The sequence below is a fragment of the Lacerta agilis genome, chromosome 15, assembly GCF_009819535.1.
Source record: "Lacerta agilis isolate rLacAgi1 chromosome 15, rLacAgi1.pri, whole genome shotgun sequence".
NCBI lineage: Eukaryota > Metazoa > Chordata > Lepidosauria > Squamata > Lacertidae > Lacerta > Lacerta agilis.
Window position 1 is genome coordinate 27294857 of NC_046326.1, and position 15472 is coordinate 27310328.

General features: G+C 45.5%; 1 protein-coding gene across 1 annotated transcript in view; it reads right to left on the minus strand.

The window, feature by feature from the left end:
* Positions 1-10191, minus strand: part of KCNJ5 (potassium inwardly rectifying channel subfamily J member 5) — a 32439-nt gene extending 22248 nt beyond the window's left edge. Inside the window, exons 1-2 of the mRNA XM_033172052.1 lie at positions 10048-10191; positions 7142-8088 (exon numbers count right to left, since the gene is read on the minus strand). Of these exons, the coding sequence (XP_033027943.1) occupies positions 7142-8088; positions 10048-10079 (979 nt within the window). The 5' untranslated portion in view covers positions 10080-10191. The remainder of the gene's footprint in view (positions 1-7141; positions 8089-10047) is intronic.
* Positions 10192-15472: the final 5281 nt, after the last annotated feature.

The following is a 15472-nucleotide window of genomic DNA, read 5'->3' on the forward strand; positions in this document are numbered from 1 at the left end:
ATTTTGCACTCCTGCAAAAAAACCCCCAACTTTTAGAGTTTGTGTCCCCCCCCCTTGGATGTGCTGCAATATTATCGCCGACTGGTACACTGTCCTTTGCTTTTTGGGTCAGAATGATGACAACACTGTTAAAAATAGCCAATGATAATAATGATGATGATAAAACAAACTAAGATGGGAAATATTGTCAGAAATGGAGAGGAGAAGCTTAACCTGAGGTTAAGAACAGCTTAACCTGCCAAGCATGCACAAAAAGCCTCAGCTGAAGACAGACAACGTCAAGGATGGAAGCTATAATTAATGTCACCAGATGCCAGTGAAAGGAGGAAATTGTTTTGCACACAGTGCTCACCTCTTGGAGATCACGCTCCTTGGTCCCCTTTCAAAAAGCCACCAAAGGAGTCTTGAGTTGCAAACTTCTTTATGAAAGGCTGGACATAAGAAGAGCTCTGCTGGCTCAGACCAAAACATCTACCATCAGTGGTAGAGCCCCTGCTTGGCTTGCAGAAGGTCCCTGGTTCAATCTCCAGTGCCCTTTCCAGGTAAGTGATGGGAGAGAACCGTTCTTGAAACTCTGGAGAGTCATAGAATCCTAGAATCCTAGAGTTGGAAGAGACCACAAGGGCCATCCAGTCCAACCCCCTGCCAAGTAGGAAACACCATCAAAGCATTCCTGACAGATGGCTGTCAAGCCTCTGCTTAAAGACCTCCAAAGAAAGAGATTCCACCACACTCCTTGGTAGCAAATTCCACTGCCGAACAGCTCTTACTGTCAGGAAGTTCTTCCTAATGTTTAGGTGGAACCTTCTTTCTTGTAGTTTGAATCCATTGCCCCGTGTCCGCTTCTCTGGAGCAGCAGAAAACAACCTTTCACCCTCCTCTTTATGACATCCTTTTATATATTTGAACATGGCTATCATATCACCCCTTAACCTTCTCTTCTCCAGGCTAAACATACCCAGCTCCCTAAGCCTTTCCTCATAAGGCATTGTTTCCAGGCCTTTGACCATTTTGGTTGCCCTCTTCTGGACATGTTCCAGCTTGTCAGTATCCTTCTTGAACTGTGGTGCCCAGAACTGGACACAGTATTCCAGGTGTCACAGTATTCCAGGAGTCAAGGACACAGTATTCCAAGAGTCAATGTAGACAATACTGAGCAAGGTGTCCCAATGATCTGACTCGGGAGGAGGCACTTCACTATGCTCCTCTGTCCTCTCACAGTAGCTGACCAAATGCTTCCAGTCATGAGAACACAGCAAGAACCCTGATGGGTCAGATGAAGGATCCATCTCAAAAGGAGGCACAGTGCATGGTTAAACTATGGAACTCACTGCCACAGGACTACCATCCTATATGGTTTTAAAAAGATTAGACAGTGCAAGTTTTCTTGCTTGAACAGTGGAACATTCTTCCCCCTTTCTTCCCCTTCCCCCATGCACCCTCTAAATCTGTTCTAGGGATTCCCCCAAGACTCTGGAGCAGATCTGGGGAGGGCATGGGGGGTGCAGGGAGGAGAGAGGGGAAAGTTGTGCTTTGCAAGCAGAAATGCTAGCGCTGACAGGGTGTGTCAGCTGACTACTGTCCCATATAAGCAAACTGAGACAAATTCCCTCCAAAATGCAGTCCCCAATGACATCGGGAGAAGCTTTGGCAGTTCAAATTTTTACTCCCAGAGGCAGGAAATGCCCCTAGAGACCAGCTGTTGCTGGGACTCATAATTGAGGAGGGGGCTGCTTTGTGCAGGCCCTGCTTGTGGGCTTCCCATCGAGGCAACAAGCTGGCCACTGTCAGAACAGGATGCTGTACTAGATGGGCTCCCTTTGGCCCAATCCAGCAGCCAAGACCTTCTGATGTCCTTCATTCTCACAGTGACCCGTTTTCCTTCTGCTCACCTTGACAGAACTTGGAACTGCTTGTGGAGGCACAACAGCCACTCCTTTTCTATAAATACCACGACTGCCTAATAGACAAGGCAGGGAATCGGATCAAACTGCCTCCTTTTGAAATCTTACAAGTGCCGGAAAGTTTCAGGCAGTAATCTTGAGCACAGCAGCTCAAGGTTTGCTTTTAATCCTTTTTTTTAAAAAAGTGAATTGAAAAAGAGAGGAGAGTTTTTGCAAATGCACTTTCTTTCTGTGTCTTCTTGCACTCAGCAGTACGAAGGTCGCAGAAGTGGCTTTTTCGTGGAGCCTCCAAGAGAGAGTTAATGGAAGTTTCAGCAGGGGAGAGAATTCCTTAAGAACAACCATTGTGTTGCATTGAGTTATTCAAATAAATAGGAGAAATCTGTGTTCATCAGAACGTTTCAATTCGGAAATACATTGGATTCAGGGCTTTACAGGGAGATCATAGAAAAGAAGAGGTCTATCAGAAAGCTGTTAGTCATGATGGAGCCTCCATGTACATAGGGGTAGAATGGCACTGATTAACAGTGGCCAGCGGGGCAATCATGGGGCAATGCTTCATTCCTTGTCCCAATAGGAAGTGCATTATTGAACTAGACCCAGGATAGACAATGTGCTGCTCTCTGGATGTTTTGGACTACAACTCCCATCGGTCCCAGCAGCTAGCATGCCCAATGGCCAGGTATTGTGGAAGTTGTAGTCCACAACCCAACATATGGAGGTCTTCATCTTGGCCATTCATGAACCAGGTGGAACCTTGGTCTGACATGGAAGTTCTCTTGCTATGCTCTTGGGTTCCAGGCTAGTAAGACACTGAGGTTCTGCCACACCTCCTGGTGTGTGACGGCTTTAGAAACATGAAGTCTGGCATCAGATTTCTGCATCCAATGGGGGTGGGGAAATGTACCAGATTTCATGCTGAAAACAAATAAATGAAGTGCCTAATTCTGACAGCCGAAAGGAAAGTCGGCTGATCCACACCATATGTTTTAAAGCTGCTGGGAATCCTGGGAACTATAGGTTTTTTTAGGGTACAGTGAACTGTAGATATATGAGGGGGCTAAACTACAGTTCCCAAGATTATTGGTGGGGAGGCCTGGTGCACTAAATGCATGGTGTGTGGGTATGATCAACAAGTGTAAGATTTTCCAGTGCCCATTTGACCCATTGTCTTGTCCAGAATCCCACATCTTAGTTTTGTAAAAGCAACTCCTTCGCCCTTGTAAAACCAGAGATGCAAGGTGAAATCCAGCCTGCTCCTGCCTTCCTGTGCTCAGCCACAGCAACTATGACTGACAGGGGAGCAGACAGAGGCAGCTGCTGTGAAAACACAGGGCGACCTTTCCCTGCGCTGTCGAGTGACCTTTCTGGTTGTTGCTTGCTGATGCCGTCCAACCTAGGCAAAGCCAGTTTTTATTGCATTCCTGGTGACTATTCCCAGAACCTCTTAGGTACATTTTGAGCACCCCCAGTTTCCCAGGGTATGAAGAGCAGGCGCTGGCCAGACACATCAAGATAAGTCGGATACATTCACTGAAACTCGTTTCCTGCTCAAATTACTGGTTCGGTTGTGTAGATCTGGGGCCAAATCATTGCTTTTCAGGAGCCCCAGTGGCAAGCACTGAAAAGTGAGCCTGTGGTGGGTTCTCAGTGTGTGACAAAGCACTGCCCACTTGCCAGCACAGCTTGGGGAAGTGGTGCAATCCTGCACACACACACACATGCTGTAACCTGGCTGGCTCTGTTTAGTGCAGCTTCCTTTGTTACTATGGACCACTGACACCAATTAATTATTTCAGAATAACTAATTCAGTAGATGTGGCAGAGTCTGTGTTTCTCTTGCCTACAAGACCAGGTTAAATCCACAGCAACTCTGGTTAAAGGATCTCAGTGGGAATTGGGATAAATCTGTTGCTAGAGTGAGCCAGGTGGAGCATCTGCTTGCAGACATAAGGTCAACCTCCAGCATCTCCAGGTAGGGCAGAGGGAGACTCTAAAACCTGGAGAGCTGCTGCCAGTCAGTGTAGACAACACTAACATAGCTTCCTATGTTCTTTAAATGAAGTCTGTGCAGACATTTGTCTGAACTGCTGACAGCTCCATGTGAATCAAGAAGAAATGGAGTTCCTATCTCCCAATAGCCCGTGTATAGCATGGCTTTCTGGAGAAAAACTTCATGGCCCATAATTGCGGCCATTAGGTCCAAAAATGTCATGCTTGCAGACATAAGAGCATTAGAAGAACCTGTGCGAAACCAGCAAGCAGCATTCAAGCACAAGAACCCTCTCCCTTCCTGGGGTGTCTAGCAACTGATATTCAAAAGCATTGCGGCCTCCAGCTGCGGGGGCAGAGCATAGCCATTATGGCTAGTGACCATCAACAGCCCCCTCCCCTCCTCCATGAATTGGTCTAATCCTCTTTTAACACCGTCCAAGTTGGTTGCCGTCGCTGCCTCTTTTCACCATTTCAACTTTCTGGCCTGAACTGTGTTTGTGTGTGTGTACACACACACACACCTACAGCTGGCCCATATTTTCTCCTGGACCAAGTCCAGCATCCGTCTTGTCTCAGGTGTGCCCAATCACTTCCCAGCTGGGTGAGCTTCTCTGAGCCAACCCTGAATTCCCCCACTGGGGCTTAATTACACTGAAAGTTTTGTTTTCCTGGCTGGCTGGACTGGGCCCTTGCTGCAGATTAAATAATAATAATAATAATAATAATAATAATAATAGGATGTCTATGAGCTTCTCTGCAGAAGATGGTTAAATACCTCAGAAGACCAGAACCAACACAGCCTTATTAAAGCACAGCGCTGCTACGAATTCAAACCAGGCAGATTAAAAGTTACCTCCTTCTATAAATATTGAATATCTAAATGACAGAAGGTTCAGAGAAGAGTCTAAGTGGAGAAGGGCCACAGCTTTGTGGTATAGCAGGCATGTCCAACAGGTAGATCGTGATCTACCGGTAGATCACTAGACGTCTGTGGTAGATCACCGGTAGATCAGTGGCTCCCTCAAAAGAAGCTAAAAAACTTTGTCTCCCCTAAAAATAAACTCAACATCTTTGCCCTGCACCCCTAAAATGACCTAAACCACCAAAAACAGGGTTTTCCTTCCTAAAAAAAGCTCAACAACTTTGACCTGAACCCCCTGAACTCTGAGTAGATCACATTCTCTTGGAAGTTGGCCACCCCTGTGGTATAGCATCTGCTTTGCATGCAGGAAGCATCAAACTCAGTCCCTAGCAGTCAATTAAATTAGCATTTCCAAAACCAGGTCCCCTCCAGATGTTTTGAACTACCCTCGCAATCTCAGCCCATAATCTAGCCATGATGGGTCCTGGTGTCCAATGACATCTGGACAGCCCCATGTTGGGTGGGACTGAGGTAGGTAGCAGGAGATGAGAGAGACCTTTGGCAGAGATCCAAGAAAGCCATTGCTACTCAGAGTAGAAAACACTGGCCTTTAAGGACAAACTCATTATAATGCTGTTTCCTATAAGCAAAGTCCATGGAGTATCAGGAAAGGGAGACCTGTGGGGGCCCTCCAGATGTTGTTGGACTACAACTCCCATCGCCCATGACCACTGGCAGGAGCTGATGGGAGCTGGAGTCCAACAACTTCCAGAGGGCCACAGGTTCCCAATCCCTGAAAGAGATCAATCAGGTTTCTGCAGACCATTCTTAGCTTTAGTCCAGAAAGATGGATTGTGCCTGAAGGAACTATCATCAGTGCTTTGGTTTTTTTGAACAACAGAGAGAGCCATTAAATCCTTAATGCAGACAGATCTAACAAAGACACAACACATTACATGTTTTCTCTGTTGTATGACAAATCTTTGGGCTTATCCTTGGGCTTATCCTTATCCACACTTCCAGGCACAGGTCCAAAATTTCCAGGTCCGTGTCTGAGCAATTTTTTGGGGGTTCCCACTGCTTTCCCTAGGAAAATCCACTGTTTTGCATTGAATTGGAAAAAAATGGCAATTGCAGAAATGTGGCTGAGCCCCAAGAGATGAGAACACACAAGAATAAAGAAATTAATTCTGAAAGCAGACACAATAAAGTCATGTTCCTTAATTTTAGTGGGTCTTCTTTGAGGAGGACTAACATTCCATATAAGCCCAGGTTTCATAAGGTTGTATCCAACTAGGTTCTATTCAGGGTAGATGCATCAGAGGTGCCAGCTTCTCCAGAGGATTGAGGGGGGGGGGGGGCGACAAGGACGCAAGGAACCAGGGAGTGCAACCAAACACCCACAGAAAGTTGAGGGGGCCCAGCCCCCTCAAAAAATACATTTGGGGGATCAAAACTGCCTCGGCCCCTGGGAGTCAGTGCCTGTTAACATTAAATTAAATTGGTCACACCCATTATGTTCACTGGGTCTACTCTGAGTAGGACTAACTTTGATTGCAAGCCGCAGAAATACAGAATCCAGACACTTGCTTCATTAAGTGAGATCTGGGATCTGCACATGCAGACTCGAAAATGAGCAATTATTTGAGAATTTTAACATTTGTTTTGGTTTGATGACTAACTCTGTTCCAATCATTGCTCATGTATATTTTAAAGTGAAGCAGGTTAAAATGCACGTGACACGCATGAACACTGTGCCTTTTGTGTGCAGTTATTCACACTCCTGAGTTCAATTAAAAAATACTGGCTGTGATGCCTTGGTCTCTTCAGTGAAATATGAGGTTGTGACTTCAGGCCAGGATTTTGGGGCCCATTGGATGCAGGTTCCCATTCAACAGAATGGGCAGGAGGAACCCCCTAAACAGCAGGACTGCCTTGCCACATTTTGAAGTAAGTGAAGGTGTACACATTACCATCTGAGTCCTCCTCCACCCAATATACTATCATGAGGTCAAATCCTAAAATTATTTATCTGTTCCAAACCACTACACACCAGACCAATTTAATTAATTTAGTCATTACTTTTGTGCATGCAGAGCTGTTTTATTCTCCCATAACTTTCAGGTATCGTACGACCATATGGAATGGGGAGCATGACTGAATGTGAGATACCCCATCCTGCAACAACCATCCTGGATCATTCCTCTCCTAGTCTGCTATTTAGACTAGCAATGATCAGCAGAAGGATTTGCCTAACCTCTCTGTGCCTTACACATCTTGAGTTGCTGTCCAACACACCTAAATAACACTTCATTTAGAAACATGTTTGACATTGGCAAGGGTTAGCAATGACAGCACAAATATCATGCATATAGCTTACCAGTTGCTTCCACCATCCCCTCCAAAATGACCACGATTTCAAACTCCTCTTTCTCCAGCTGGGCACGGGACATCTCCCAGAAGGGGCTCTTCTCATTGATTTCGTGGGAGATGATGAGAGGGGAGACCAGAAAGAGCCTGTCGTCCCCTGTGTCAAACCCTACGTTGATGTCCGTTTGGTTTAGGGGGATGAACTCCCCTTCTTTGGTCTGTTTGGATTTTATCAGTTTTGCTCTGATGGAAGCCTCCACTATGTGGGAATTCCTCAAGTCCCCAACCCGGAACATGAGACACAGCTTCTCGTCCCTGATGGATATCACAGCATTGTTGGAAAACATGAGGGTCTCTGCTCTCTTTTTGGGCTGGCTGATCTTTACAAACATACACCCTACCATGAACGCGTTGACTATAGAGCCCAGGATGGCCTGGACCAAGAGCAGGATGATGCCTTCTGGGCATTTCTCAGTGATCACTCGATGGCCGTACCCAATGGTGGTCTCCGTCTCAATAGAGAACAGAAATGCCGAAACAAACCCACTGAGATTGTCGACACAAGGGATCCAGTCTTCGTCTTCTGCGTGATCCAGGTCTCCTCGGATGTAAGCAATGAGCCACCAAATGAAACCAAAAAACAGCCAGGTGATGGTGTAGACCATGGTGAAGACAAGGAGGTTGAAGCGCCATTTGAGGTCCACCAAGGTGGTGAAAAGGTCACTGAGATATCGGTAGGTCTCCTGGACATTCCCGTGGTGCACATTGCACTTGCCGCTTTTCTCCATGTAGCGCTGGCGTGGCTTCTTGATCTCTGCTGCCAGGAGACGCGTTCGGTCAGTGGCGATGGGAACATCATCCCGGACTTGCTTGGGAATCTTCTTATGCTCTCTCGGAGTCACGCCAATTTCCATGTCCTGGTTCATGAAGATTCTAGAATCTCCAGCCATGGTTGGGCTACAGCAAAGAACAAGAAACACAAGAGGAGATCAAAGCAGCTCTCCTGAACACATGTGAGGTTGCGCTAGCTGAGGTACACTAGATAATCCCTTTTGCAACTTTTTGAAAAAACACATAATTCAGCTGCCATATAAAATGTTAACCGCATAGAAGGGTCTTTCCTGTTGCAGCACCTAAGCTATGGAATGTTCTGCCCAGGTAAGCTCACCTGGTACTTAGTCTGTTGGTAGGTGAAGACATTTTAAGATCAGCCTTAAGGATGTGTATCTGCATTATGCTGTAATGACTGGTGGCACCAGGGTTGCCTGCTGAAATATGAGATGCCCCATCAGCACTGGCAGACCACCAGCTACTGAATACACACACCTGTTTAAACATTTCCCAGAATTGAATTTCTTGTTTTATTGTTTAAATCGTTTGTTTTTAGTGTATATTTCAATTAAGGGTGCTTCTATGACCTAATGGATTGTTACTGTGTATTTTAATAATGTATTGATTTTATAAACCACTTATATGACATCTGGGTGGAGCCAGAGTCAAATATGTGCAGAGCTGTGCCATTTCCAGGTGGCACTGTGGGTTAGACCACAGAGTCTAGGACTTGCTGATCAGAAGGTCGGCGGTTCGAATCCCTGCCACGGGGTGAGCTCCCGTTGCTCGGTCCCTGCTCCTGCCCACCTAGCAGTTTGAAAGCACGTCAAAGTGCAAGTAGATAAATAGGGACCGTTCCAGCGGGAAGGTAAATGGCATTTCCGTGTGCTGCTCTGGTTCGCCAGAAGCGGCTTTGTCATGCTGGCCACATGACCCGGAAGCTGTCTGCGGACAAACGCCGGCTCCCTCGGCCAGTAAAGCGAGATGAGCACCACAACCCCAGAGTCAGACACAACTGGACCTGGTGGTCAGGGGTCCCTTTACCTTTACTTCATATGACATCTGGGTGGAGCCAGAGTCAAATATGTGCAGAGCTGGGCCATTTTTAAAGTTTTGTTCATTAAAGTATAGACACTCTGCTCATTCAAGAGCTATCATTACTTTTGCCTGGACACAAATGAATTGTGTTTGTTAGATAACCAAGCAGAGGTGCGAATTATTTGTCAGATCTTCTCAAGGATCGTCTCCAGCAAACCAGGGGTCTTTTGCAGATACTTCATCTGTTAATGGAAGCCCTTTGTGGTGGAAAACAGAAAAGGAAGAACCTGCCAGAAAACCTATCATTGAGCTTCAGACAAAGGAAGGATTCCCTGCAGAGAATGTGCTCACCACCTCCTCTGTACATGAAAGAGAGAAGACAGCAGTAGGCTTCCTGATGCCCATACATTGCAAATCCTATTAAACCCTAACCAATGCTGTTAATTCTCTATCTTTGATCTTTTTATGGCTTTATGGATAGAGTAAGATGAACAATGTGATTAGGGAGATGAGCCCTGGGAAAAGCGAAAGTCTAAACCAAGGAGCAGCTGAAGAAAATTCTTTGTAATCTTTGCAAGTCACTTTGAGACTTCCTTGATGGTCAAAAGTCACACTTACGTTCTTGCAAAATGCTTAGAGGTTTCCTTATATCCAAGAAGTATATCCATTTTGCCAAACAAACAAACAAACAAATATTGAAGTTGATAAATTACCCAACTCACTAATGTTAACGAAATAACTAATGCTAGATCCAAACTCTGACACTGAATTGCCCACATTGAATTCCATAAGATTTACCTCTGCAGAGACATGGTGAGCTCTGAGCTTTTACTAACGAATTAACATATAAGTACCAATCAACATAAGGAGATCCCTGCTGGATCTGGCCAAAGAGGGCCCATCTAGTCCAACATCCTTTCATCCCAGTGGCCAACTGGATGCTTTGGGGAAGCCCACAAGCCCACACACTTGTCATTCCCACCTTGGCTTCCACAAAACCTCTGAGGAAGCCCGGTGAAGTTCACTCAAGTATATCTGTGTCCTTACCTCAGCATGAGAGGCAGTGTGGCACAAGACATAAGAGGTTGGCTTTGATCCTGGGAGCCCTGTGTTCAAATTCCATCTCACGCAAGAACCTTCGAGGCAGGCTTGGCATCATCACCATTTCTCTGTCAGCCTCCACATTCCAGCTACAAAGATAAGAGCAAAGCAAAGAATGTGCATGACTTGGGGCAGTTTCTCTTAAAGCAGGGGGTGAGGAACCAGGAGCCAAACGTGGCCCTTCAGAGCTTTCTATGAGGTCTCCAGGACTTTCCACAGGCCAGAACCCTTGCTAGTCCACACCCCTCCCCTCCTCCACATCCTCCTTGACTGCTTTTGCAGGTCCAGAATGCAACTTTGAACTGGGATGGTGTCCCTTGCTTGCCAGGTTGGAGGAATCATAGAACTGTAGAGTTGGAAGAGATCTCAGGGGTCATCTTGTATAACCCCCTGCATGTGGCCCCTGGAAGGCTGTCCATGAGCAAATGTGGCCCTCTGGCTGCAAAGGTTTCTCTGTCCCTGTGCTAAGCGAGTTGGTTTCTCTGTCCTCCAAGGGAATGTCTAGGTGAGTTTATAATACTTATCCTTTCGCACATATAAATGATAGGAGTATAAAGTAGTGTAAAATAAAGTGCTTTCCCCCTTCAGATGGGAAGCAGTGAAACTGCAAGGACTGGGTGTCACAGAGCATGTGCAGAATTCATTCTGACAATTCCTTTCTTTTCTTGAGACACACATCTTTCTTAAGCGCAAAGATTTCTTGACTGTGCTGCAGAGTACTGGTACTTTGTAGTCAAAGGAAAGTTAAAATATTTAAAAGGGCAATGTGCCGTGGTACATGTGCAGAAAACCGCACTTTGAAGGCCATCTTCTTCTTCTTTAAATACAAACCATAATGAAAGTTCAGAAACAGCAAAGCCAGCTGACCATACAATTTTATTTTGAGCTTCCATCTTCCTGATCTGGAAACTGGTTAGGAGAAAAGCGTTCAATTCTGGATACGTGTAGTTGGCAACCCTAAATATTGCAGAGTGGTCTGTGGCTATTAAGGGCATTGTGCCGGATGGGATCATTGTGCGTGTAAAATCAAAGATTTGGACGTTGACCTGGGAGATCATAGAATCATATGAGTGTAGATTTAGAAGAAACCCCCAAGGGTCACCGAGTCAACCCCCTGCAACACAGGAATCATGGCGAAAGATTCCCTGACATTCAGGATCATCGAGTTCAACCTGCTGCTCAATCTAGGAGCGCAACTTCGGCATCTCTGGCAAAAGGCCCCTCAGCCTCTTTTTGAGCAACTCCTTCAAAGGAGAGCCACCCTCTTCTTGAGGCCCTTCCTGTTCCTCTGTTGAACAGCCCTTCCAATTAGGAAGTGTCTCCAGACGTTCAGCCTAAATCTGCTCCTTTGCCATTTCCACCCCCTTATTGCAGACTGCTGCTTTCTTTTCTTTCCTTTTTTAAAAAGGTCACCTTTAAGAGCTGCAAACAATTCATCAAATGCACCCCCCCTCCTGCTGCGCCCTCCTTGCTGAAGATTCTTTGGAACAGGGATTTGACCTGCATTCTATCTTTGCGTGAGGAAAAGGATTCCCTGAAGCCGCTGTTTGGCTGCTCCCTTTGGGCCTCGGGGATCCTTCCTTTCTGCCAACCTTTGTTCCGCCTGTCTCTGTGCTCAAACACAGCTTCCCCTCCCCTGTGGCTGCTTATTATGGGAGGAAAACATTAGTGGCACAAAAGCCGACTTTCAGGGAATCTCATTTATCATTATTGATCTTTTCATTTAGGAACTCCTGACAACTTAATGTGTCATGTGAAAACCACTTTGCTGTTGCATCTGGTTAGCCTACACCGCAATATTTATTATTATTATTATTATTATTATTATTATTATTATTATTATTATTATTATTATTTTCTCAGGAAGCACAGAGCAAGACAAGCAATGAAGTGCCCTCTGCAGCATAGCTGTCAACTTTTGCCTTTTCTTGCGAGGAATCCTATTCGGAATAAGGGAATTTCCCTTTTTTTAAAAAGTAAAAAGTTGACGGCTATGCTCTGCAGCACGACAAAATGGATTCCTAGATGTCTTCCCCACCTTCTGGGAGTAATTCCCATTCAAAATGTAATCTGGGCTCAGTGCAGAAGTAATGAAAATTGCATTTCATCTTCTGTGGTTTTTGTTACCTTGGCATGAACAGCAGAGAGGGGAATTAATGCCAGCTCACAATGGAATCCTTTAAGGGCTGCTGACGAGATGCCCACCTCCAGAAGTACAAAGGGAACTGATGGAGGAGAGTTACTTAGCAAAGCAGCCAGGTAGCCTATCTATCTCTGACAATGGGACTCCAGCTGCTGGCAGCTGGGCTCCCCATCTTCCTCTTGGAAACACTGCGGTGATGGAGGGAAATTGGGGCAGTGGAAGGAGGGAGCATTTCTTGTTTCTCCATTAGCTTTGGGCGGGAAGCATGGGGCTCTCAGAAATCTTCCCTCTCTGTACAGCCCTGCTCTGGCTCCGCAGTCAGAGGCAGCGATGCTTTTGAATGCCCGTTTCATAGAATCATAGAGTTGGAAGAGACCACAAGGGCCATCCAGTCCAACCCCCTGCCAAGCAGGAAACACCATCAAAGCATTCCTGACAGAAGGCTGTCAAGCCTCTGCTTAAAGACCTCCAAAGGAGGAGACTCCACAACACTCCTTGGCAGCAAAGCCCACTGTTGAACGGCTCTTACTGTCAGGAAGTTCTTCCTAATTGTTAGGTGGAATCTTCTTTCTTGTAGTTTGAATCCATTGCTCCGTGTCCGCTTCTCTGGAGCAGCAGAAAACAACCTTTCTCCTTCCTCCAAGTCTATATGACATCCTTTTATATATTTGAACATGGCTATCATATCACCCCTTAACCTTCTCTTCTCCAGGCTAAACATACCCACCAGCCTCCCTAAGCCGTTCCTCATAAGGCATTGTTTCCAGGCCTTTGACCATTTTGGTTGCCCTCCTCTGGACACGTTCCAGCTTGTTCTGGAAACCGCAGGAGGGGAGAGGGTTCCTGTGCCCCACTTGTGGGTTCCCCATTGGGGCATCTGGTTGGCCACTGTGAGAACAGGATGCTGGATTAGATGGGTGAAGCGAAACGCAACAGATGGGCACCCCTTAGATGGGCCAGATCCAGCAGGGCTGTTCTTAGGTTTGTACGTTCTGGTTGAAATATAGCTTTCCGTCTTTTAAACAGAATGATTGGATTAAAACAATATATCAATTTTCCATGAGAGCTGAACAGGCAGTGGGTCAATTCATATGTCAAACTTAGGCAGAGATGTCCATTTCTTTCTCTGATTTGATTTTGATGTAGTTTGGGGGTTTTATAAAAACATTTTTATCCTGCTTCACCTCTGGGGTGGAGAACTGGCCAGAACAGTTTAGAATGCAAAGTGGAGCAGAAATAGCAGGTTTAATTCCCTGCATATGTGTAGTAGTGGTGTGAGGGGTAACATTAAAAAGACTGGTTAAAACCACTCTGCTTGTCCCTGCTCAAGTCCTGGCTGTCAAAAAGCTGCCTTGAACAAAATGGTCCTACTGCCTCATTCCCCAACTTTGGTGCTTGGGACGCTCCAGATGCTTTGGACTACAATTCCCATCAGCCCCTGGGGGGGGGATCCCTTGGCAGGAGGGATGGGAAGACCTGTCTGTTTTGGTTCTCTCAGTTTCCCACCCCCACCCCCCATTGATTCAGCTCTGCACATTTGTGCCACAATTTTTGAATTTCCTTTTTTAAAACGCTGAGGAAAATTCTTCAGAACTTTAGAGCAAATCTCCCTTAAGTAAGCACATTTTTGTACGCAGGGAATCTGTTCCACCATCAAACAGCACTTGCTGTCAGAAGGTTATTCCTGATGTTTAGTCGAAATCTCATTTCCTGTAACTTGAAGCCATTGGTTCGAGTCGTACCCTCCGGAGCAGGAGAAAACAAGCTTGCCTCTGCTCCAGTATCTTGGGTAATTCTGAGAAATTCTTGGAGGATAAGGCCATAAATGTCTACTAGACACGATGACTGTGTTCTCCCATTATTATTATTATTATTATTATTATTATTATTATTATTATTCAAATTTATATACCGCCTTATACCCACAGGTCTCAGGGCGGTTTACAGCATAAAATCAAAATATAAAACCACAAAATCCATAATCAAAATAAAAACAAACCAATAACCTCCCCCTCAGAAAAAACCCACATTTTAAAAGGGCATTGGATGTCAATCCAATCAACCAAAGGCCTGGTTAAAAAGGAATGTTTTTGCCTGGTGCCTAATGGTGCATAATGAAGGTGCCAGGCGAACTTCGCTGGGGTGAGCATTCCACAGACGGGGAGCCACTGCAGAGAAGGCCCTGTTCTCATGTTGCCATACTATACTGAAAGAGTTAGTATGCCTCTGCATGCCAGTTGTCGGGAATCCCAAGCAGAGAGGGCACTGTTCAGTCAAATCCTATGCTGGATTTCCATGATGGGCATCTGGTTGGCCTCTGTGTGACCAGGATACTGGACTAGATCCAACAGGTCTTTTCTTGTGTCCTTAATGCAGTGTTTTTCAACCTTTTTTGGGCAAAGGCACACTTGTTTCATGAAAAAAATCACGAGGCACACCACCATTAGAAAATGTTTAAAAAATTAACTCTGTGCCTATATTAACTATATATAAAGTAATTTTTCAATTTTCCCCACGGCACACCAGGCAACATCTCGCGGCACACTAGTGTGCCGCGGAACAGTGGTTGAAAAACACTGCCTTAATGCTTGCATAACTACTCTTTTGAGAAGGCACAACTTGGCTGAAACTGGGATGAGGAAGCCCCTGACAATTTTAAGCACTGTCCCTAAGTAGAACATGCCATGGTGGTTCACTTACGCAGGCATGAATGAGGGACCCTAAGGCTTGCTTGTTCCAGGTAGGAGAGGCCAAATCCTTCTCCCAAGTCCTGACTTTTATTTATTTACTTCAGAAAATGCATTCACCACTTGATTGCAAAACAAACAAACTCAATGAGAATAAAACAATAAAATTATCAGTGAACACATTAAAAATAAAATCAACAACAGATGAAAGCCAGATGAAAGCATATATCAACATTCTACATTTCTGGATAGGCTTGTCTAAAAGACAATTTTTTTTAGCAGGTGCCAAAAAAGAATACAGGGAAGGCTCTTGCATGATGTCAATAGGTAGGAAGTTCCAAAGTGTAAAAGATTAAAAGATTGATTTCTTACAAAGGTGGCACCTGTTGCAGTGAGAGCTAAGTCAAATGGGCATATATAGGATAAGGTCAGGGTTTTTCTGGCATCAGGAGCTCACCGGAGCTCAGCTCTGGCACCTCTCAGGTGGGAGCCATTGCCACTCTCAGAGAACAAGGGAGAAGTTTGTGGTGAGCTCCAGCAC